The 23,871-nt window shown below is 45.7% G+C and overlaps 1 protein-coding gene across 20 annotated transcripts in view; it reads left to right on the forward strand.

Moving 5' to 3' along the window:
• The window catches only part of EPB41 (erythrocyte membrane protein band 4.1), an 84,367-nt gene extending 62,439 nt beyond the window's left edge, over positions 1-21,928 (forward strand). For 9 of the 20 annotated variants that reach the window (XM_082777694.1, XM_082777700.1, XM_082777698.1 and 6 more), the window contains 7 exons: positions 1,635-1,670; positions 13,604-14,113; positions 15,319-15,447; positions 17,288-17,389; positions 17,885-17,965; positions 19,206-19,313; positions 20,107-21,928. In XM_082777694.1, the coding sequence (XP_082633820.1) occupies positions 1,635-1,670; positions 13,604-14,113; positions 15,319-15,447; positions 17,288-17,389; positions 17,885-17,965; positions 19,206-19,304 (957 nt within the window). In that variant the 3' untranslated portion in view covers positions 19,305-19,313; positions 20,107-21,928. The other 11 variants (XM_082777692.1, XM_082777693.1, XM_082777699.1 and 8 more) reach the window with 6 other exon arrangements.
• Positions 21,929-23,871: the final 1,943 nt, after the last annotated feature.

Below are 23,871 nucleotides of genomic sequence, written 5' to 3' on the forward strand. Positions count from 1 at the left end.
ACTTTTAACATGCCTAATGGTCTCAGAGAGAATGACTGCTTTAGTTTTAGTACCATAAAACGTGATTTATTTTTGTGAATTGTATAAAAAACGTGGGAGTTCTTCACCTGGTTTCGATAATGCTTTTCCTAGCGTTGCTGTCATCCATGCTGATAGCATATTTCACATGGTTTGACTTATTCCTGGTGTCCCCCAACCCCTCAAAGCCCTAAATTGAAGGGATCGTTGCAGGTAATGCAGTGCAGGAACATTCGCATGCCATCAGTTTCAAATGTCGCTGCAATCTCCAGTTAATCCAGTCACTGGGTTTAGTTTTGCACTGGGATCTGCGAGTGCACACAGGTGTGAGGTGTGCTGCGATGAGAGCAGGGCTGTTCCTACCTGATGGAAGGCTTTCTCCTTGCAGAAGCACTGCCTGTACGTCAGTAGCCACGTACATTCACAGTCCCCTCACTAATTTCCTCCAAAAAAAAACAGACTTTTCAAAGAAATGGAGATGGAGCAGCAGAGATGTCTGCCAGCTTGTTTCTTCTTTGATAATAGGCAGCTTCTCTCTTTATATTAATACTGGCGCTTCCTGGCTCAGATTTGAAGCTTGTGAGTGAAAGTGGTAATCAGTCCCTTAAATAATGAATGAGATTTTCATTAAAACTGAAAAATTGAATCCTGACTGCAGCAAAGGCAGTCGCAGAATCTCTCCTGCTTTAACCCTAGCTTCTCCCCTTCCTGCCCACAGCTCTGCAGATAAGCTTCCAGGTGCTCTTCATCCCACTGCAAGGGTGGCATTTGTTAAACAGAAATAATCTTGCAGAGGATGGAGGGTTATCAGAATGGATACGAGGGGCTTTAGTGGCCAAGTTTACTACAGACTGCTCAAAGCATAAAGGCCATGAAAATTATAGGGATTTTTTTCCTGTTATCAAAACCATTTCCCTCCCACACCCGCCAAATTAACTTGTTGTCATCCTTGGAATTAGCCTGTATAGCACCTGGATGAACTTCACCCTTTGGTTGCTGTCTTTTAGTGCAATTTCTGCAGGAATTGGCAAAGCAGGGCACAGCAGAGCGACACAGAGCTCTGCCTGCTGTACCAAGTGTTTTATGGAGTGCAGGTGGAACAGAGCAGGGGCTCTCAAGCTCAGCAGCTGCAGTTTGAGAAAGAAATTCTTGGTTATTCAGGAGAAATCCTTGCATGGTGATGGCATGTGGGGTCTTAGGGGGCTGCTGTGCACAATACTGGATTGATGTGGGCTGGGAAGGCTGCAGTGCACCACAGTGACATGAAGATTGGGGTCGGCCCTTGATTTGCATTTCTGGAAATTCACTCTGCCTCTTAATATGCTCCTTTGAAGCAGCCTCATCTCTGCGATGGAGGTGGACACATTATGCCATGAACTTCCAGAAATGCATCTTTGAGATGACACCTACCGGGAAGGAATTTTTACGTGACCTGCACATCAGTGTGTGATGTTTAGGGCTGGTGAATAATGCAAAGCAATCCTATTTCTACTGCTCATGGTGGTATCACAACCCTGCTGTGGTGGTGAAGGGGTGTTCTGCCAGGGGCTGCTTTTCTGCTGTTCCCGTATGTTTTACTGCAAGACAACTGAATCTTACACGCTTTGTGTGTCCAGGTCAAGAAAGTCACTGTCCTATCTTCTGAGAGACAGGTTGGTGGGCTTGAGGTAAAGCTGCTGTTCGGATATGTGCTGCTGAACCAGATTTTTGCTATTGCAATGGCACCGAGCAAAAACTCGAGAGCAGCTGCTGGATAACATTTTTCTTTTGGCTACATGGAGTAGTTTCATAACTCACAGCCTAACACTTGAGAGGACTTTTTGCACTGCTGCAGCTTTTGCAGCTTTCAATTTGCTTCCTTTGGTGCATGGCTGGTTGGAAAAAAGCTGCATGAAAGATGTAACCGTATATTCGGAGAGAAAAGCAATTATGAAAGATTAACTGTACCCTGTTCTTTTTATGTTGTCTTTCTTTCCGTTTTTGTTTTAATGATCATGTTACTCTTGCATTTTATATTTTCTTTTGCTGCCCAGTCTCCCAGCTACTTTCTCCCTGATACTCAGCACTTAGGGGTGTGCAAAGAACCAGTCCCAAAATACCGCACTGACCAGAGGAGGCTGGCTCAGCTGAGAGAGCTTAGAGCCAAGTTCTTTCTTTCTTAGGTGCACTTGGGTTTGACCACAGCTGCGGACCTGAAGGGCTGGAGAGCCACTTGGACAGGTCGCAGCAACACTTCCCACAATCTTGTCTTTCTCCAGCGAAAGTGCTAGAGCCCTTGCATGATCCCGTGTGATGATTTATTCATTCTGGGTTTTCACATTCTCGAGGCTCCAGAAACAAAAGTGCTAAAACGCAGAGCGAGATTTCAGGGCTTTGGAGCACTCGTGCTGGCAGCCTGCCTGTTCCACGCTCGGGATTTCTAAGATGTAAAAGTTTTTCACTTGTTCCAGTAGAATTTTCAAAAATTGAAATTTTGATACTCTTGTCAGAACTTTCAAAAGATAATTTTGTACCTGCACTGAAGTCTAAATGTTATTTAACAAAAGCTATTTTTTAAGGGCACTGTAGAATAGGAAGTTGTCAGAGACCACGTTTTGTACTACACCATTTCTCTTGGTGATGCCACAAAGCTCCCTTTCTGCCGAACCATTGCAATTCCAAACACCCTTCAGTAGGCTTCAACCATGCGCTTTTCTTGGAGGGCAGTTGCAAAACACACGTGGATCGTGATGCAGGGATCCATGAGCCCTGTAAGAGAACCATATTTTGCAGCTCGGGTGGCAGGGTGATTCGAGCTCTAAATAATATTAAATAAATAAATAAAAACTCTGCTTTTAAGAGCAGTCGATTAGCACGTTGACAGGAAGACTGTCCGAAAACTTTGCACACCTCCAAGTGTCACGTTGGGCACTTTCCATCTGTCATTTTTGTTCATCTCTCTCTGTCTTTCTTGATCTCCTACCACGAAAGCAGACACAGGAACGTCCTCTGTTAGTACAGGATGAAGACAAACTAAAAAAGCAGGAGATACCTACTGAGACAGCCTTTCCCCGGCAAGCAAGTGAAGAAACTCTTCCAAAGGTTTCTATTCCAATTCCTGAAGAGCAGAAATCCCTCAAAAAGTGTCAGCTGTACTCTAGTATTTTTCCTTCTCCGCGTATTCCCTTTATGATGTCTTTTCTTGTGGTGATAGCACTGACTATTTGGTGGCTGCTCTTTCTCTGAGTGGGAACAGGGTCACACTGAAACCTCAAGACCAAAGCTCCTGAATCTCTTGGCCGTAGCCTCTGCTGCATCTTCCTTGTCCTGGTCTTTGATCTCCGTAGTTTGCTGTCCCGGGGAGGGACGTCCTGCAACGCTAGCGTTAATCCCTCTGTCTTTATTGTGTAGCTGTGATCCGGGGCCTGGCAGGAGTGGTAATGGATTGCCAGATCTATTTTGACATTTCCTAGAGCTCTGCGCACAAAAATGAATTCTCTAAATCGTGTCCCCAATTCCAGAGGCTTCAGCTGTAAGAGGGCAGACTGAGAACATAAATCCGTGGCAGGGGGTGTTTGCCTCTGCAGCCCTTCTCGACTTAATGTAGCAATTGCTGAAGACTTCTTTTAAGCTCGTTGCTTTGAACGTAAGCTGTTCACAAGCAGAGGAGCATTTGATAGTGATCCAAAAGCCTGAAGAGGCTTCATAGCAATGTGCTGAATCTAATCCATAACCACTCCTTTTCTAGGAAACAGATTGGCATTTAAATAAAAAGTGTTGATTGTCAGTGCTGCTATTAGTGTTAACTTATAGACAGGGACAGGCAACTTTTTGATTTTCCCAGTGGGAAGCCTTCTGCAAAGCATCAGCTTCCCTCTCGCACCCGAGTTCTCATTTCAAAGAAAATCCATCGCGTTGTAGGAGAAAATCCATTAGCAGGAACTACTTATTGTAAACATAGATTAATCATTTTTTCTGAACCTGGTGGTCTTGGTGCACTTCAGATGTGTTTTTTAACTTGTTGTGAGCTAACTGAAGCATGTTTGCTTAGGTCACAGGAATGGAATAACCTGTTACACGTCGCCTTGTTAGCATGTTGACTTTCCCACTGTTCGGTTCACCCCAGCGTGTAAAAAGACAATTGTGCTCAGGACACGGTTCTAACGTTAAAGCCATCAATTGTTTTGACTTCCTTAACAAAACCGTTGCATGCCGCTTGTTGTTTATTGCCTACAAATGTAAATGTCTGGAAAATGCTCTTGTTTATCCAAGTTAACTTGATAGTGAATGCGATCGAGCTGCGAAAGATGCGAGAGGAGTTGCTCTGCCAGGCTGAGCACAAGAGGTTTGCGAGCTGGAGGGCAGATGGGACTTTGTGTCTAAGGGGTTTCTTTTCTGTATATAGCAATTATGGGACTGAGCTGAGCCAACCGCTTCTCCTTCCAGTAGTAATGTGCTTTCTGTTGCTTTCTCTAGAGTAGTGGTGTAGAAGCAGTTACTTCTGAGAACAGCCACCAGTGCCAGCAGTGTTGGCAGCTGCTCCAACAGCATAGAAGAGAAAGGAGTAGAACTCTATTACAGGGACTAAAAAGTGTGAATATATATAAATATGTGTATTTATAACCCTTTATAGGTCTGTATCTGTGTGAACAGTGTACTTTAGGAAGCTAGCAAATACGCTTACAGGAAAAAGACGCAAGGCAATTAAGGTTTGTGCGTAACTTGGCATGTGCTGCCTGGTCGGAAGGATCCTAGCATATCACGGACTATTTGAGCTGTCTCTTACTCTCAGTGTGTAGGCTGAGGCTCTCTAAACTCTGTCTCAGAAATTTAGGTTGCAAGTGGAACCCTTCGTTTTGATCTCCCAGGAATCTTTCTGATCCGATCACTCTGTCCCCAGATCTCGTAACGTGCTCCGATGAGTTCACCAGTTTGTGCCTTTAGGACTTTGTTTTCTCTGAATGCTGATTTTCCTCGGAAAGTATTCTTCCCTTTTTAATACACTGCCTTTGATACACAGTCTTCCTCTTTCAGCAGTAGAAATAGCAGAAGGAAACGGGTGTTCAGTGCTGTGTGGCTACAGGTGTGGTGCAGCTGGATGGAGAGCTGCCTCCTCCTGCCTGTGCAGCAGCCGTGGCCGCTCGGTTCCAGCAGGGTTCCGGCACTGCTCGGGATGCCCGTGGATGAGATTCAGGAACATTATCTTGAGAAAGCGGGCCTTGGAGAGGAGTGGTAGGAAAGCTAAAGAAGGATGCTGAGGTGCCGCGTGCGATGCAGAAGATGCAGGATGGAAGAAGCTTTCCAAAAAGTTTACCCTTCAAAAATTGGAGCAGACATAAGGAAAAGCAGGGACCATTTGTCCTCCACAGCACGACGTGGGGAGGGAAGGGACAGGGGATGTTCAGATCCTTCTCTTTCCTTTTTCTGTCTATATTTCAGGGAGAAGAACAGCTTAAACATGAACCTTTTAAAAAGCCATTGCTCAGGTTAGCTGTCACGGTGCTGTTTGAGGATTGCTGCATTGAGCACTCTTTGGGTTACTGCGCACCAACCAATGACAAATTCCTTGAAGCCATAACAGTGGCTTTTGCAAAGCCCTGGTTTCTGCAGCTCTCTGCCATTTCCAAAGGACCTGAAGTCTAAAATCTTTGCCCAGAGCAATGTTTGAACATAAGCATTGCTCAAGATAATCTTATCACAGAGTGATGAGAGATGCGCTCTGTTGGTCACTGCAACACAATTATTTAATTAATTAACATAGTCTCTCTCTCACTTTTCCTTTTTTTTAATTTTGAGATAAGGTTGGTTGTCAGCAAAAAAAATTAAACTTCACATTCTGAGAATGCTCAGGAACATTTTTGGAATTTATAGAGCAGTTATCACTGAAGAGTATAAAGAAACTGAACAAACTCTTTATATTTCTGTGGCAGTGTAGAGGCCACTTATCTATATTCATTCAGGTGGATATGATCTTTAATGGCAGGGAAAGATTGTAGCTTATCAGGAACAGAAATGTCATCTTGCCCGTGGCAACCTTCCTAGGGTCTCGTTTTTGTGCGTTAGGTATCTTGGGCACGTTTGTGCTGTGCTGGTTGATTCCCAATTTCCCTGTTTTTTCCTGACGTCCACTCAGGTTGCTCGGTGTTGTGCAGGGGAGACTTGACACGATCTGGCTTAGTTCAAGGGCAGAGGTCTCAGGTTTTCCTAAAGGAACTAACGTGTACTTTGCTCCCTTCTTCCTCAGGAACAAACAGGCTGCAAGGTGCTGGCAGCCCACCTAGCCCCTAGCAGCACCGTGCAGTGCTCACGGTGGTAGGATTAAAGCCCCCTGGCTGTGCGTGCTGCAGTTCCACCCTGTTGCACAACTCGGTCATTTCTTCCAAAGGGAAGCTGAAAATGTCTGCAGCATGTAACTTCATCCAGATCTTCAAGGGAAATCCTGATCCTTCAGTGTGACCTGCTGCAGAAATGACATCTCGGTGACTCTGCCATGCCAGTGGCTTAACCACTAGAAGACTGCCAGTGGTTTGCTGTTAATTAGACTTCCCCAGTGCTTTGCAGTCTGACTGCTCTGCTGCAGGGACACTTTGGTGCTTCCACCTGAATTCCAGCCAGCAGCTGGAGTAAGGGACCAGCCGAGGTTCAGTCCCTTCAGCTTTTTCCATCGCGGAGCCTGTGGTTGGCTCTGTGCTTACTTTCTATTCCGAATCTTCTTGTCCTGACAGCAGCTTTTCTGATCTCCAGATAAAATGCAGAATGGTTTCTTAGGCTTTCATGCTTTGAGAAACGGTGGATGTGAATATTTAGAAGCAGCAAGTGCACCTGAGCCTGACCGATGGCTTCAAACTTGGCTTCAACTCTGAGGCTGCATTAGGTAGTGGGCTCTGTATACGATGTTCGCTGGTGATATCGAAGAGGCATGCAGTACTGTAAAACAAAGTCCACCTTTTCTTTTCCATTGTTAGAAGATAACAGAGAGATTAGGGTAGACAGCTGGTATTGTCTGCATCTCCTGTCGTGTGCTGCTTTGCTTTTCAACCCAGTGGGTTGATCAAAGATGAACTGAGTCTCTACAGGAAGGTTGTGTTAGGATACGGAGTTGAGCATAAGACCAGTTCTCCTTCCATACAGTCTGTGCAGTAACTGGGGATGGCTCTAAAGAGGAGGAATTCAATATTTGTGTCTAGCCCTGAAATAAGGAGAGGTTTCCTTGGCATTCCTCGTTTGCAGGACTGGCCTTGCCCTATCTGCACCTCGGGGCTCCTCAGGAAGGTTTTAGGTGAAGCCTCTCTGTGTCAGCGGTGGGAATTTGTCACTCTGAGATTATCTCACTGTTTCACTGGGTTTTCTTCTTCTTTTGTGGTCATGAGTTGATCACACCTGTTCTGACATAACCGACTGAGGTAGGATGCTTCCCAGAAAAGCTTATCCCAAGGAAGAGTTAGCGATTGATTTCAAAGCGTTTTGGTCTATGCTCTCTAGTGCTGGTGATGTGGGAGACCCTGCCCGTGGTGTTTTCCTGGTGTCCCTGCTTGCATCTCTTGGTTTGTAAAGCTGGAGGGAAGGCCTGCAGGCTGTGGGTGAAGGCTGTCCTAGGAGCCTTGGTTTGTGCCACCTTGTGACCTTCTAGCAGTGGTACATGGTTGTGTTGGATCAGTTTGTGGGGACTAAAAATACTTTCTTTTTTAACGACAATGCTCTCTTTTGGAACACTTTTTTGGCTTTGTATTTTTTCTCAGATTTTTCTTTGTAAATATGTACATTTATCATTAATAAATGTTATTGCAAATCAGATTCTTCTTTCCACTGCTTATTAACAAAAAAGGCTTATGACCTGTGCTGTGACTTGGACTAACTCACGTATTGCTTTCTCAAGCCAGGCACCATCAGACCCTGAGCTGTTAGCAGCTGCCCCGTGCGGTGGGATTCAGGTGGGGTCTGAGAGCCAGCACCTGGCTTGCAGCTGGACACAGCTGTGCGAGCTTCATCCTGATGTGCAGAGGAGCGTGCAGGCTCAGAAGGAGGCCAGGATAATTTGATTCAGGATTAAATCTGTCTCAGTTAAGAGCTTTGTTTGCAGAGGAGCCAAAAGGTCCAGCCCTCTGCTAAATACTTAATGCAATGCTAACTTCTCACTCTTGAGGCTGAATGGTAGGTAAAATAGTTTGCAGAAAGTCTTTGGAGAGCAGCAGTGTCGCAGGTCCTGTGTTTCTGTGCTGCTCCTTTGCCAGTAGCTGCAGTAACGCCGAGGGGTTTCATGCGCTGCTGTTCGGTGAGGATCGTCCTGTGCCATTGTGCCACTGTGAATTCCCTGTGCTGCACATGGTGCCCTGCAGCTTTGAGAGCCTTTCCCTGTGGCATTGTATTAATTTGAGGAGAAAAATGCTCCCTTCTGGTTTTGTGAGTGAAGAAACCGCATTCCTAATGAACCCCTGCCTTTCTGCTCGGTGGCACAATGCAAGTCTCACATGAATTGGAGCTGGTTGGAGCTGCCCGGGTTGTGACCATGGCTAGAGGCCATAGAGAGAGACATTTTAAATTTTAGCTCCCAACTTTTCTTCTGTGGGATTATTTACTTTTGGCTGAACTGTTCAGCTTACTCTCTCTTGCTCTGAGCAGTCATGGAGAAGCAAACCTGGCCGTGCCGGAGCAGCACCAGCTCTGCTGTGCCCTCCCGATGAGCCTGCATCAGAGCAGAGCCCAAACGTTGCCAAACGAGGCAGGCAAAATGCAGCAGTACAGAAGTGGTGTCGGTTATAAGCCCTGCCAGTGTCCTCACTCTGTTTTCCATTGCTGCAGCTAAACCAAATCCGAGGCAGCATTTGGAATGCCACCCGCAGCTTTTTCTCTGCTGAGGGAATTTGAGCCAAGCAAAACACGGCTCTGTGTGAGGGGGGCTGGCACCTGGAGGGATGGGACGGGTGGAGGGAAGAGGGAAGTGCTTTTGGAAGTGTCTTCTTCAGCAGCTGGATTGTGGAAACTTAAGCATCGATCTGGAGGTTGTTTCATCTTGCAAAGTAGTTGATGCAGTGCACTGGAAGGGGCTGCTGTGTCATGTAATTTCTTGGGATTCTTGTTCGTGACAGCAATATAACCCTTTCATTAAGCTTAAAGCATGATCTGTATTTTCTAGCCTTACCTTTAACTTCAGTTAAATTCTCTTTTCTCTTTCTGCTGTCTGACTGGGCTTGTCAGGACGTTGCAATCAGATCAATGGCAATTGAAAAACCTGCCCAAAAATGCAAATCCGTGGGTAATGGCAGTCATTTTCAAATGCCAAGCTTTTTTTGAATGGCTTCTAAACTTTTTTATTTCTATGTTTAAGGCAAAGAAATTCTCTAAGACATAGCAGGTACTGTAAAATAAGGATATCTTGTTTTGTGCTTTATAATACTTTTTACTCAAGTACTTTGACAGCTGTGAGATTGAGCGTTCATCATTTGATCTGGGATTTCTTACTGGTGAGTGTGGCTTGCTGCAAAAGCAACTTCATCTACTCGTGCATCTGTAGACGTCACACTGAGCCTGTTAGCTTCTGTGCATACTTGTTTGGGGATAACCTAATAACATGCACCAGCGTTAGCTGCTGCAACGCCCTGCTGAAGAAGAAGGCAATGGGAAATGCTAATTAGGATTTATAGCATTGGATGTGGTTGTTGTATGGAGTTAGCACACATTGCCATTTAATATTTTTAATAATTTTTATTACTTGTCTTTGGTAATTGACAGGTTGACTTCATTTTGGCGATCCTTAAGTTTCCAGTGAGACAGGAATCTCTTTGGGGCTGAGGATAATCGAAGTGTTGCAGGGAGAAGGGCAGCAGAGCAGCATGCTAGCACGGGCTGCAGCAGCAGTCGTGCAGGAGTTCTGCTGGGAGAGGAAAGATGCAGAGCAAGGAAATGGAAATTGTCCTTGGCAGTGCGAGGAGCGTGGTCAGGGCAGCTGGTTCATGTGGTTATATCCCCATCCGAAATAGCAGGTTCTTTAAAAAAAAAAAAAAATTTTAAAAATATAATTAAAAAAATACAGGCAACCATAACTTTATGCAAACATACTTCGAAAATAATCCTTTCAGTATCTGGTATCAAAGCCTGTTATTAATTTATCCCCAGTCTGAGTTACCGTGTGCCACTTTTTACACTACAACTTTAAATAAGCTGTGTGCTCAGTATTTGCCAACATCGGGTGCACCAAGATTTGTATTTAGCAGGGTAAAGTTTTAGTTGCATTCGTGTTTGGTTGATTTTTTTTTCTTCTGGGGCACTGCATCCTGTCCTGTATTTTCTTTACACTGCGTATGGCTTATGCAAGTAGTCTGCTTCGTGTTTGATTTAGGTGTACCTGGTTTGGTTTTGTTTCTCTGGAAATGAGTAGTTTGCAGCCCAGGCACTCCCAGGTTTCATGGGTCTCAAGGAGAACTTGGAACTCTGCAAATCTGAGCCTTGAAAGTAGGAATGCTTTTGCATTTGCAAATTGAAAAAAAAAATCTTGATAAGATCAGAATTTGTTACAGATGTTGAAATTCCTGGAGAGCTGGGTTGGTGGTTTGCTTCTGGTGTGCAATGATCGTTTTTAGCCTACGTGTAAACTGCATTTTGAAATATAGGTACAAACATAGTTGTATTAAAAAAAAAATAAAGGGGAAAAGAAAAAGTGTGTATAAATAGATAATTACATGTAGAAAGAAATAGCTTTTAATTAGTTTGTCTTCTTAATGGTGGCATAGGAAGGCAAGAAAAAAGTGCTTCTGGTCAGTTGATCTTATCAGGATTTCCTTCTGTCTTTATAGTCTGCATGTTTATTGCTGCGCTGTGCTCTATCGAAGAGCAGTATATCCACACCACAGGCTTCATTCAAGCTTTTCTGTTCCTCCGTGCTTTTACTATGCAAGATGCTTCTCAAATGCAAATTACTTTCTGTGTACGAAAGGGAGTTGGGAGGTTGTTTTTATTGTATGCAAATGTTTGTCTCTTAAACAGCCCCGTGTTTTTATAGCTGCTTAATCTGCTTTGTTTTAACTGTGGATTTCATTCTGCCTCTTGGCCGAAGTAGTGCCCTAGCTGGTATGTAAGGAAATCTTGTTCCTAAGGCATTTATTTGCCATTAAACTGCAGAAGACGTAATATATCTTCTCAAGATGCCCTGCTTACTTTGCAAGCTGTGACATACAGAATTAGGAGACATCAGGCACATTGTCAGAGACATTGACAGCACATGAATCCAGGTTTTAAAGCATGGTTAAGTCATGGGAATTCGAACTTCATAACCTCAGTTCGTTCTCTGTTCTGGGAAACATTGCAGTATAGTATCTTGTGTCAGGCAAAATGAGGGTAGGATCTGTGTGTACCTTATGGAGGAGAACATATGGAAGTGGTTTTCATTCAGAAATAGCACTCCCATATGTGTGTAGTCTGATCTGATCATCACAGTGCTAATTGCTGCAACTTCACTCCTATTAAATGCATTTTCCTAAGCAATAGCCCAGGAACTTAACAGAGGCCAAGAGGCTGGAAATCCTAAAGGACAGAAATCTTACAGGTAATCTATCATAACATAAAGAACCTGACATAAGGAACGTTAAAGAACAGAACAAACAGAAGCTGGGCACTGAAAAGTTCCTGGAGGAATGTTGGAAGAGTCCTTTCTTGAAATGTTACTAAAAAAAGCATCTGTTTGTTCCTACATAAAGCAGTTACAATTCCTAAAATACTATTGAACTGTGTCACTAGATGAGGACAGTCAGGGTGAAAGCTTCTGGTGTACAGAAGATGCATTGAACCAAATAACCCACAGGCTTCAGATCCTGTATTTTAAGTGCACATTACTTTTTTTTTGGTTGCCCAGAGAATCTTTGTAATAGAAAATGATGCAACAGTTTTTGTTCATCTTAGTACCACCACAGAATTAGGGTAAAAGTTGACGATGACAGAATTGCCGTACTTTAATGAAAATTTAATCACTGTTTTTGGACGTACAGATATGTGGCTGTTTTTATACAAAGTTCCCAGAAATCATCCATGAGGCTGTCAATTATTGATAAGAAGCAGTAATTAGCACTGATTGAAGTGGCGTCCTTCTGGGTTCTTTCCTCCTTGTTGCCTGACGCTGGATGAGGCAGCAGTTTTGATATGTCTAAAATAGCACGTGTCGATAACTGCTATTCTGCCCTGCCTTAAAGGCAGCTTTCCATGCCAATAAGGAGAGAAACACAATTTCTAGGGTATGGCAGGATTGGAGCCGTCATTCACAGCTTGTGCCAAAAATGCTGCTTCTCTCTGAGAATTAGTGTGTATTAAGTACTCATCACTTGGGCAAACAGCTGATTTTTGCTAAAGCTTTTTGTCTTGTTCATGTTTTAACCCTTCTCTTCTCTTTTGTCACTGTTGCTTCCCTTCTGGCTAGAGGGCTCCCAGAGATGTGCGAAGACCTAGTTGAGAACTTGCTAAGGAGCTGAATGGAAGGCAGCATAGCACCAGCCTTAGCTAAACCCTCGGGTTTGGCACTCTTCTAAAATACCTCAGGTGCTATAGACATGCTTGCTTGCTTCTCAGAAGGCTGGGTTGCTTTATTACCAATCTTCTCAACCGTGCACCATCACAAATACCAATTGTGTTGTACCTTCAGGAGGTTTAGCTATGGCAAAGGTTTCCCTGCACCAACTGCTTTGCGATAAAGTATGTCACAAATATTTCAGTAGCCCCAAATAACTGGTTAAGTGCAGCTGAGAACTGCACGTTTGGTGGTGATGGGGTCAGCACACATCACTGTCAACGTCTGGCTTTCCAGTTTCAAGCCCCAATTCTTTATTCCTCAGCTGAAAACTTTTGTGCTAAGCTGTGCAGGTTCGTGGAGCTGGCTTGTCTAGAAGAAGCAGTACCATTTCTTTCAGCTGACCAGGCTGCATCACCAGCTCAGGACCCTCTTGGTAACAGAATCAGTTGATTTCAATACCAATTCTTGCAATAATTTTGCCATTACGACTTTTTGCAGGCATGGCTGTGTTATCCTAGAGACTGCAGCAGCAAACAGGGTGCTCAGAGGTGTGTTCTCAGGTGACAGGAAGACAGCAAAGCACAGGCTCTGCAGATTGGTCGTGCACAATAATTCTGGGTTTATTCTCTTGCTCTCCATGTGCAAATTAAAACACAACACGAAATATTTCAAAGAGTTGAAAGCAGCATTGGTGTATGGTTTCAGTGTAGCTGGTGAGTTTTGTTGCACGTGTGAATTTTGGATGTGCACAAAGGCCCCTGCTTGCTACACTGAAATTATTCCTGTTTCCAAACTGGGCAAAAACTGTGAAGTGATGGTTCTTCATTTAGGTGTAGAGTGTCGTTTTAATGTTAATTCCTTAAACCTTCAGACCATGGGTTACTAATGCACCAGGAGGGCTGTGGCAGTAAATCCACCGGATACATCGTGTGTCACAAAGGCTGTCAAGCTCTGAAATGTTCAAGACCCGCTGCTGTTGCATGCATTACTGGAGATGTGATGTATTATAAGAGGCCGATGTTTTGTCTTGATGCTTCATGACCTTCTGTTCTCCCTAACTCTCTCTTTCTCTCTCTCTCTCTCTGGCCTTTTTGTGTATTCGTTTCTTTTTAGAATATGAGTGACTTTCTCTCCAGAGAGGATGTGGCTGCAGTGCCAGAGAGGAAAAGTGTTAACACTGGCTTTGAATGGGAGGGCCCAAAGCAGTCGGTAGCTTTTAGTGAGACCCAAATGCCACCCGCCTCAGAGCCTTCTCCGAGCCGTGACTTTGGTGCTTCCTCCATAAGCAGCGAGGAGGAGAAGGACGAGGAGGAGGAGGAGGAGGAGGAGGAGGAGGAGAAGGAGAAGGAGGAGGCTGCCCCCAGCCTCCCTGAGGGCCAGGAGGACCCGAGCTGCGCCGAGGGGCTTTGTGCAGCCGTGGAAAAGCAGGCGGCTGACTCAGAGCTGCCTGAGCTGGAGCCTGCAGCAGTCCCTGCTGCCCCTCCGCCGCAGCCCTGGGGAAGAGAGGAGGTGGCAGAGGATGGCGAAGACAATTTTGTGGGAGAGCCGCTTAGAAAGCTAAATGGCGAGCGGCCCGACTCGAGCGTTAATAACGGGCTGCCGGCGGTCATTCGCTGCTTCCAGGTAGTGAGCCCCGACGCCTGCTCTCCCCCAAACCTCCCCGTTTGGCTTTGGGCTGGGACCCCAAACAAACACTGCAGCAAGCAGATGCCACGCACCCACAAAGAGGAGTTTCGCTTACTTGGCCTCTTTCTTGGAGCTAATTACCCGGTTAACCTCCCGCAGTCACTGCACATGAGCCCCTCTCAATTTATTTTTGCATTAAATACAAGGCTTGCCTCGGCGCAACGCTGTTTGCCTTTCTTCGATGAAAGTGTCCCGGCACATCCCCCAAAAGGGAATCGTTTAGGCTCCAGGGGCGTGTAATTTTAGCTCCTTAAGGATTTTGCTGTCTCCTGCTGCACTGCAAGGCTGAGCCACAGTGCAGCAGAGCAAATTTGAAGCGCTGTCAAGTGCGCTTTCACATCGCAACCGTGGGCTTTGACGTCCCTTTCTGCTCCCCACCGTGGGAGATATTTTTGCCTGCTTCAGTGTTGCTGACGGTCAATCGCTTACGTTCGATAGAGGTGTCCGTTCACCCCGCTAACAATCACGGTGGCATCTGTCAGGCTGGGGCCGGTGAGCAGAGCTGGAGTGATCTGGGAAAGCACCGTGGGTCTGAACTAACTCTGTCTTCCTTTGGATGATTATCAGGTGGTGGAACAACTGATTTCTCTCCCCCCCACCCCGTTTCTCTTCCAAGATGTCACCTTTCTGTTTTGTCTGACATTGATTTAATAAAAGTTAAAGACCTAGGAAGTGATGAGGGTTTTTAGTAAGGGTTTCCCTTGTAGCCAGGATAAAGCTTCTCAGCTGTGAGCAAGTCTTCATTTGTCCAGGGTTTGTGATAATCTTAACATACCAGTAAACGAGGGCCATCTCTTACTGGCAGCTGGCAATGGGCTTCTAGTAATTAGAAAGTTAATGATCAGTGGAGACAGTTTCCTCACGGTATTGTGACACACGGCTTAAAGCCTTAATGCCTTTGTTGGGCTGCCTTGAGACCGCGGCATTTGGGAGGGTCCAGAGGATTTCTGTCTGTTTAATCCTCACACGTGATCTTTGACTTTGGAAGTGTGTCGTACCAGAGGCTTAGAAATAAAGACTCCGGGCTGACCTGGGTTCCCGCAGTGCTTTTATCAGATCAGTGTCAGAACATTTGGCAGCCACACAGTTCTGTGGGAACTCTTCCTGGGTGTTCACTGAGCTGTTTTTAACCTGTTCCATAGCCGCCCCTAGTGAAGACACAGACAGTCACCATCTCCGACGTGTCCAATGCTGTCAAAAGCGAAATTCCAACAAAAGAAGTCCCCATCGTTCACACGGAGACTAAGACCATCACCTACGAAGCTGCACAGGTAAGGTGTGTTTGGATTAATTTTCCAGGGGCTTAATTAAACTCATCCAAATGTATCTGAACCCTTTGGGTGAGGCAGGAGCCCCGTCTGTTACCACCTGCCTTTCTCTGAACGTCCGAGGTGCAGCACAGAGGTGAACGAATCCCGTGGACAGTATTTGCAGGTGCATCTGATGTTTTTAGTGTGGCAGTGTTTTTATTATCCCTGGAGAGTAATTACTTTTCCAGGATGTGTAATTAGCTTTTCAAGAGCTGTAATTACTTTTTCGAGGTGTGTGTTTGCAAACAGAATTTATCTGCAGCCACTGGTCGCTTTGGGATGTGGATTAGGCTCTGCAGAGCTGGCCTGAGTTGGCCTTTTTTCTGCAAGAGATGGTTTGGCTTGTTTTCCCCAGCTCTCCTTGCTGTTTATGCCTCTTCAGAACTTTGTTTATAAATGAGTTTGAAAATGTTTGAAGATTGTCCCTTAGGCTTCAGCACTGAAACAGGTGTTGAAAAACAAAAATATTGCAGAAAGCCATAATCAGAGTGGGTATGTCTGCAGTGACTGGAAACTGGAAATGCTAGTGGAGCAATACCGGCATATGCAGGTATGGTTTCACTGCTAAGGTCAATTTTAATCTTCAGTATAAAATAGATTTTTTTTAAATAGATGTGTATTGAGAATTTGGATTCTTTTTTAGCTTGGTTTTGTCCGAACTGTGGTTGTTAAAAGCAGCCGATGGTGCTGGTGTGTAGTGACTGTAGGGCATGGTGATTAGGTTCGGGTTTGGATACCCCATGACCCACTTTTGTATGATTTGGGATTCCTGAGGAGGGCAGAATACTGGGTGCTGAGGAATAGAACAAGGCTGAGCACCAACACTTCTGCTGCCTATGGTGTGCATTGGACATAGCAGCTGGCTCTGCTGGGTCTAGCTCTCGCTGGGTGCTTAGAGAAGCATCTCCAAAATTGTGCTCTTAATGGTTTAAAAGAAAAAAGACGTTGGTACTTGGAGATACTCTTTATGCTTCTGTGTAGCTCAGATGTTCCTGTGGTGTCAATTGTCCCCAAGCCCAGGAGCACAGCAAGCTTTTGGGCATCTGTGTGGGACAGCAGCATGTTGCCTGATTTCTCAGCAGGTGAAATGAGGGGTAGAAGAGCTTTGTTCAGGTTACTGCTGTTACTCCAGGGAAACAACAACTAAAAGGGAGTTTCCAGGGCTGGGAGAAGTCAGCCGTGCATGGGCTGTGGTGTGCCATTAGCTTTCTCCTGGCCTGTGGACAATGGTCCCACCTTGTGGTAACTCCAGGTACCGGCTGCTCATGGATATTGTTCCTTCCCTCCTAGGGAGACACGGACAGCAGAGCCAGGGCAGATTAGCAAAGAGGACTTTGGGATTTTTAGGCAGACCTTGAGAAGTCAAGTTGTGCAAACTGGGAACCAAGTAACCAGCTGCAAAACCAATAGTGTGTAGTTCGGCAGTAGCTTAAGTCAGTGCTTCTGCAGAGCTTGAAGTAAGTGATGTACAAGGTGGTGGCAGGAGGGAGAAAGGGTAGGGGAAAAAAAATTCCTTCCAAATCAAATGTTGCTTGGAAGTACAGCCCAGTGGGAAGTAGCTCCTCCTGCACCACTGCTGGTGGGTCCAAGAGGCTGAGTCTCCAGAGAACCAAGAGGGGTCCTGTGCAGCTGAGAGCAGTGCAGCCAACTGCAGATCGGGTCCTTTCATCTCATAAATCCTGCAGTCTGCTTTTGAGATGAGTTTTTATCCTCAGGTTGCACCCTGCTCTGTTGACGTGAAGCCTTGTTTCTGTCCACGCTGCCTATGGAGGCTGACGGGCTCTTCTTTTGTCTCCCACAGACGGATGGTGGCAATGGAGATTTAGACCCTGGCATCCTGCTCACTGCCCAAACCATCACCTCAGAAACCACCAGCAGCACCACCACCACGCAGATCACTAAGGTAACAGCCAGGGAACGCGATAAAACAGTGACGACAAAAATAAAACAATAAAGTAAAACAACAACATGACAGAGCATAGGGTTGAGTAATAGGAAAAAAAAAGTTTAAGCTCCGGTTCCTTTAAAAAAATAAAAAAAGAGATTAATATCTATAACAAAGCCCAAGGATCCCAGAACTGCCTCTGATGCATTAAGACTGTAGGCTATGTGTTAAGTGGAGTCAGGTCTGGACATGGCTCTAGCCATCCCTTGGGACAGCAGGAGAGAAATGTACTGAGTCAAAGCTCCTCACCGGCTCAGTTACAAGAGGAGATCATTGAATACCTGACAGCTTTTCTTTATGAGTGGTGGCAGTTTTCCTCCGTGATGCTGATACTGTGGTATGCCAGCAGTATTTGGTAATGCTATTTTTGGATACCATCTTTAGACAGGCAGCCCCAGTGCGCTTGTATTCCTGTTCACTTCTCGACTAACAGTAGTATTTCCTCTGTGCTAGACTGTAAAAGGTGGCATTTCAGAGACGCGGATTGAAAAGAGGATTGTCATCACAGGAGATGCAGATGTAGACCACGACCAGGTAGGAGCTTGGACGCATTCCAAAAGAGCTTTTCAGAGTTGGCACAAACCAGACAGCCAGACTGCCTTTCTGAAGATAACTTTTAACAGAAAACAAGCTAGGGACATTTTTCTGGAGTAGAAATAAAGCTTCAAAACTGATTTCAATAATAAATTCCTTTTTGACTGCATGCAGTTTCATAGCTGGACCAGCAAAGGTTAATTCTGCTCCGAAGCTGGTATTGGCACAATTTTTTAATACAAGTGTTGTTTTGGAAAAATGCGATTTAAAAATATCTGCAAGAATGTGAAATAAAGGTTTTCCTTGACATCTGGATTATCTGCATACATTTTCTAAGAACTTTGAAGCAGGATTGCTGCAGTGTAGTGCCAGACGTCACTGCATAGCCCTCAGCACCACCCGTGCTTAGCACTGGGTAGGAGATGCCTGCATTAAATCTCGCAGGCTTTATATGAAAGCCTTTGTGATGAGTCAGCCTCACTGGCCTCTAGCATGTGTTGGAAGTGATGATTTTGTCATCAGAGAATTATACTTTGAATTTAATTTTAGTTGCAAGTATCATGGGCCTGGAAAATATTTGTACGACAAGAACTAGTTAATTAATTCTGACAGAAGATGTCTGAGAACAGCCTCAATGTGCTAGTCACACTTGCTGGAAGAATAAACAGTTGGCTTAATTGCTCCCATCTATCTTCTAGGATGGGGCAGCTGAGAGATGTGATGTATTCTTAGAAAACCATCCTGCCTTTCACAAATAACCCAGTGCCACTGCAAGTTGTCCTCTCCGCAGGACCCAGCTCGTGCTGCGGTGGCACATTGCCCGCTGCGTGCCAGGACTCCCCAGCACAGCCCGATGGCACACTTCCTCTGCTTGAAGTTCATGGCCAGGCTTTAATTCCCATAGTGTCGATGTGTGTGGATCCAAAATTACCCAATGATTGCAGCAGTTTCCTCCTTGCCTTGTGTTCCCACTGGGACCAGGAGTCTTCAGGACCTGTTAATTCTCGGCTCAGCGCAATGCACAACATTTATTCCTGCCGTGCCTTTACTCCTAGGAGGAATTAAGTATTTGCAGCCTGCTTAAGCAGAAAGCCACGTTTCCTTCCAAACTGTGCAGCTGAAGTGGTTTCACTTCTCTTTTTCTCTCCCTGGAGTTAGAAAGCGTCTCGTGAGCTCGAGTACCCTTGCTGGCGTGCGGACTCTGGCACCTCTCTGACGCGTGGTCTCTTGCCTCTTGCAGGTGCTAGCGCAGGCCATAAAAGCGGCGAAGGAGCAGCACCCGGACATGTCGGTGACCAAAGTGGTCGTGCACCAGGAGACCGAGATTGCAGAGGAGTAGCAAGGCTGTGTAAGTAGGGGACAATGCACAAAGAAAGGGCAGGTGCTGTTTTCTCCTTGGGGCAGGTAGCTGGAGCTCAGTGCAAGTGCTGTTTGGCTCAATGTGGTCAAAATTTACCTAAAATTATTATTGTTCACTGATGGCTCCTGCTCAGACTGTTCCTACTAAATCATTTAAGGCTGATGTAGCAGTCACAAATGCAGACTAATCCTGCAGTGGAAGTCAGCCAAAAAAAAAAGGTCTAAAAGAAGCTACGTGTGTGATGAGGCTGCTGGATCTCACCGGCCACCTCCAATACCTCAGGAGCACCCTGACTGTCACAGAGACCCCTGCCCGTGTCAGCTCCGGGCAGTGGGGCCACCCCATCCTGCTGCTCCTGACGTGCTCTGAAGGTCACTTTGCAGCTTGGTGGTTTGGGGAAAGAGTCTGGGGACTCCAGCTCCATCTGTGTGCCCGTGGTGTTGGTGCCCTTGTGCAGACAAAGCTGCTGCTCACAGGCTTGGGAAGTGGAACGGGAACAAGTTAGGTGAGAGGAAAGAGCAAGTCATTTAACGGGCACTATGGTTTCACCTTTTAACTCTCTACAAACTCTAACAAAAATGACAGGGGTTTTCTAAGGGCTCCTGGGGCTGCAGCTCTCAACATTGGCCCTTTGGGGAAAGGCGCTGAGCCTGGCCTCTGTGCCACTGGCAGTAGCCCATCTTTTATTCTCAGCTCTCCGATGGCTTCAGGGAAGTGTGTTCAGCTCTTTCACAGAGAGTTGGTTGCTAGAAGCTGTAACTTACTGTGTTTCTCTTCCTAGGAAGCGTTCCTTCCAGACAACACCAGGAAAAAGAAACCCAGCAAAACTACAGAAAAACTACCTGGAGCACAAAGACCTCGGATTTACAAGACTTTACACTCAGAGACTGAACATTCATATCATTTATTAGGAGTTGCGCTTTGACATTTTACTTGTGATTTTCCAGAATCCACTGGATCCTCTTGGATATAGTTCTTTTTTATATATATATTGTGACAAACAGTATGCCATATTTCTAACTGTACTGAATATTTTTTACAGGTTTTCAATTTTGCATTCCCTCTCACGCATAGCCTCTTCAGATACAGGCCCAAACATGAACTGCAGGGCTCAAAGGGTTGGTTTTGTGTTCCTTTTGTTTTTAAGTCTTATTCCCTCAGCCTTGTCAGGTATAATGGAGATAAGCCACACCAACACATAGCCCGAGCGCAGAATCTGTGCTCGTGTTCATAAAGCAATGGGTCCTTCTGCCAGAAGAGTCAGTTTAAAAGGTCAGACTTGAGTTTGTGCAGCATTTCCACTTGCCTCTTGATTTTTAGCTCTAGGGAGTTTGAGACTCCAGCCGGGATACGGGGGCACCCAGAGCTTCTACCTTCACTTTGAGTTTCCTTACCTTTGGGTTTCGGACCCCGATGTTTGAACGCAGTAGGGTTGTGTGGTGTAGCGTATGCACACAAATTAATAGTTGGCTAGATTTAAGGAATACTGGAAGTTGCTTCGAGTATCTTATACTGTGAATTCTAGAGCTTTAAGGGGACTGTGATAGGCACCTCACCTTCCTCCTGTGCATCTCTGCCTGTTTGTGTTTTCTAGATGCCATTATATTAAAAAGCCCTTAGAAGTGTGTGTTTAAGGTGTTTGGACTCTGAATGCTATTAAGGTAGGCTTATGCGGCATTCACAGTAACTGAGTTTTTTCAGTGTCATAGTTTTTCACTTGTTGGTGTTAATTTTGTTGATTTTTAAATGTGTTTTTTTGTGTGTAAGTCATGGGTTGGGTGTTTTTTTTTTTTCTCCCCTTTGCCAGTGCTTATTTAAAGCTAAACACATTACCCATATATCAGGGCAAGGTGTTATATCCTACTACCATTTAATTTAAAATCCTTTAGACAATCCTTCCCTAGGCCTGCAAGCTGTATGTGGAGAGGCTGAACAAGCAACTGGGAGGTGTCAGGTGTTGCTGGTTGTGATAAAGCCAATCCAGCACACGTGGGAAGTGCTGACACCCCCTCTTGGTTTAAGGGTCTGTACTTCGTTTGGATTTGTGACCGCCTTGCTGGAATGAAATACCAGGGCTGGCATCTGCATCTTTGGGCTTAGCTTACAGACCGCATACAAAATGTCTTTTTTTTTAAAAAAAAAAAAAGAAAAATAAAGTGCATAGTGCTTGTTTAGTTGACACTCCAGCCATCTGAACCACACAAATCCACATTATGGCCTCTTCCTGCAGTCACTGCTGGAGTGTCCTGCAGGGGCTGTCACCAGCCAGGTGGCGATGACCCCAAAACTCACCGCTTCTCCCCGCCTGCCCCTCGGGCTGGGTGCACTTCCCTCCACCGCTCCGGGGCTGAGCGCTTGCTGCTGCTTCCTGAGCTTCGTGGGCATGCCCTGGTTTCTCCTTCCAGCACTTAAAAAGGAAAAGAAAAAAGGAAAAAAATTGTAAAGTCTGCCCAGACACTTGTGAAGACTTTGAGGTTGTGATTATTTTATTTTTTTATGTAGTGTGGCACATTGGTAGCTGAGGGCGTGGAGTGCTTCGCTGCTGCTCCTCAGTCGAGGACGGGAAGAAAATGGCAATAAAAAAAGCTCTCTGCTATTTTAAATTTGAATAATTTCTTTCAGAAGTCACTGGATTTAGCTCAGGCTGCAAGGACTTGCTGTTTAGCCAAAAAAACAGCCTTCGAACTACACTGTGGCTGAGTGTAGCCTCTCAGGTTCAGGTGCAATTTTAATTAAGCTGTCAGTATTGACTGGAGCCCATGCTGAAAACACTGGAGCTGCTGGATTCTTGCTTTCCTTGAACCTTGCTGGTTGCGGGTGCCCCTGGGTCTGCAGCCTTCCCATCCTGGTGGCTGCGCGGGGGGCTCGGTGCCCTCCTGCACTGCTTTGCCTCTGCGTGCAGGCACCTTCTCCTCGCTGCGAGCACCCCAAGCAGCAGGAATTAGGGAGCCCAGTGCTCCACAGCTGCAGTGCGGAGATCACGTCTTCCTCTTCATGCCTGCACAGCCCTCTGCTTCCTTTCCTGCACCACAGACCCTTTACTAGGTCAGTGTCTCTGCTCTGTCCTGGGCGTAGTTGGGTAACTCTTGCCTTAAACACCCTTCGCACTGAGCAGCTGTCTGGTGATGCCCATTTTCTAGGATTTTATTTTATTTTTTGCCACTCGCTCCTTCCTTCTCACCCCGTAGCCGCTCACTGATGGGTAAATGGGCAGTAAAGGGCAGAGCAGCCATTAAGAGGATTTCTGAGCTCTCCCAGACAAAGCCAGGGGTGAATTAAGTTTGTCCGTAGCACTTAAAGGCACTTGGCAGGCACAAGCATTTAGGGGGACGTGGGGCACGGCTGATGCTTGGCCCTTGGTGTTCAGCTGGGGGTCCTGAGCCCTGACCAGAGCAAAGCACCCTGAATGGGAGCTTTCTAGGCTGCAAAACCCACTGCCACCAGCGGCAGCTCCTTACCCAAAGGGCTGCAGGAACGTGTGCTTACCGTGGCTGCACATGCCCCTTTTTTTAAGTGGGCATAGAATAGAATAACCCTTTTTTTCTATTTTTTTTCTTGGATTTTGGGTGGCTGTTTCCACGTTGCTCGCACTCACACTCCTCCCTTTAAGTTCCTGCTTTTTTCGCCTGTTCCAAACAAGTTGGCCCCGGGGTCCTCCTTGGGGCGAGTGCGCTCGCTGGAGCAGCCTTTAGCCATGCTCGTTGGGCATCAGCCGACATTTCCCTGACATTTTCCCCGGATCTGACCCCATGGCAGGGGGGACCCTCTCCCACAGCCACCCCAGCCCAGCTGGACAGAGCAGTCACAGCCTGGGCAGAAGAGAAAAGCTCCCTGCAGCTGCTACCCCCAGGCACCCCCTCCTCCTACACCGCGCTTTTAAGAACTTGGCTCCTGGCGCGCTGCGTTAGTCCCAGGGACAAAACAACCCGGTAAGGTCTATTTTTATGAACGTTCCCAGCTCTTCCCACTCTACAAATTCACCCGGAGACTGTCTTGATTGTATAATATACATTATATGGAAGCTATTTATATATGAATGAATGTTTTTATAGAAAGGAAGGCGAGGAGCTCGTGACCTGGTCGCATCCATTAAACTGGAAGGGCAGCGCCAGCTGCCGCACAGCAAGCTCTGAACAGCAGTGGTGTTATCACAGGACCGACTGATTTCTGGTTTTAATAAACTGTGGTTTGCTGATTTCCTAATTGTACAATTACCTTAAGAGGTGGTAGTGCCCCGACCTTAGAGATTAAACTTGTAAAAAAAAAAAAAAAAAAAAAAAAGATTTAGTTGAGAATATGAAGGAGCTTTGTAAAGTTTTTTTAAGGCAATTGTGAATTGTCTAGGCTAGCTGTTTACATTCTTCTTTATAAAAATAGGGACTTTTAAAATTGGCAAATCTTTATAGATTAATAGCGATGGGAGCTGTTATTTTGGACTTTCATAGTAAATCAAAGGGAAAGTGGCCGTAGCATTTAGACAGACGTAAGTGTTCAGTATTGCTTCTTGTATTGCATTTTTCAATAAATTTTCAAACAAAACCGTCTC

The sequence above is a fragment of the Aythya marila genome (genome assembly GCF_965140915.1).
Source record: "Aythya marila genome assembly, chromosome: 22".
NCBI lineage: Eukaryota > Metazoa > Chordata > Aves > Anseriformes > Anatidae > Aythya > Aythya marila.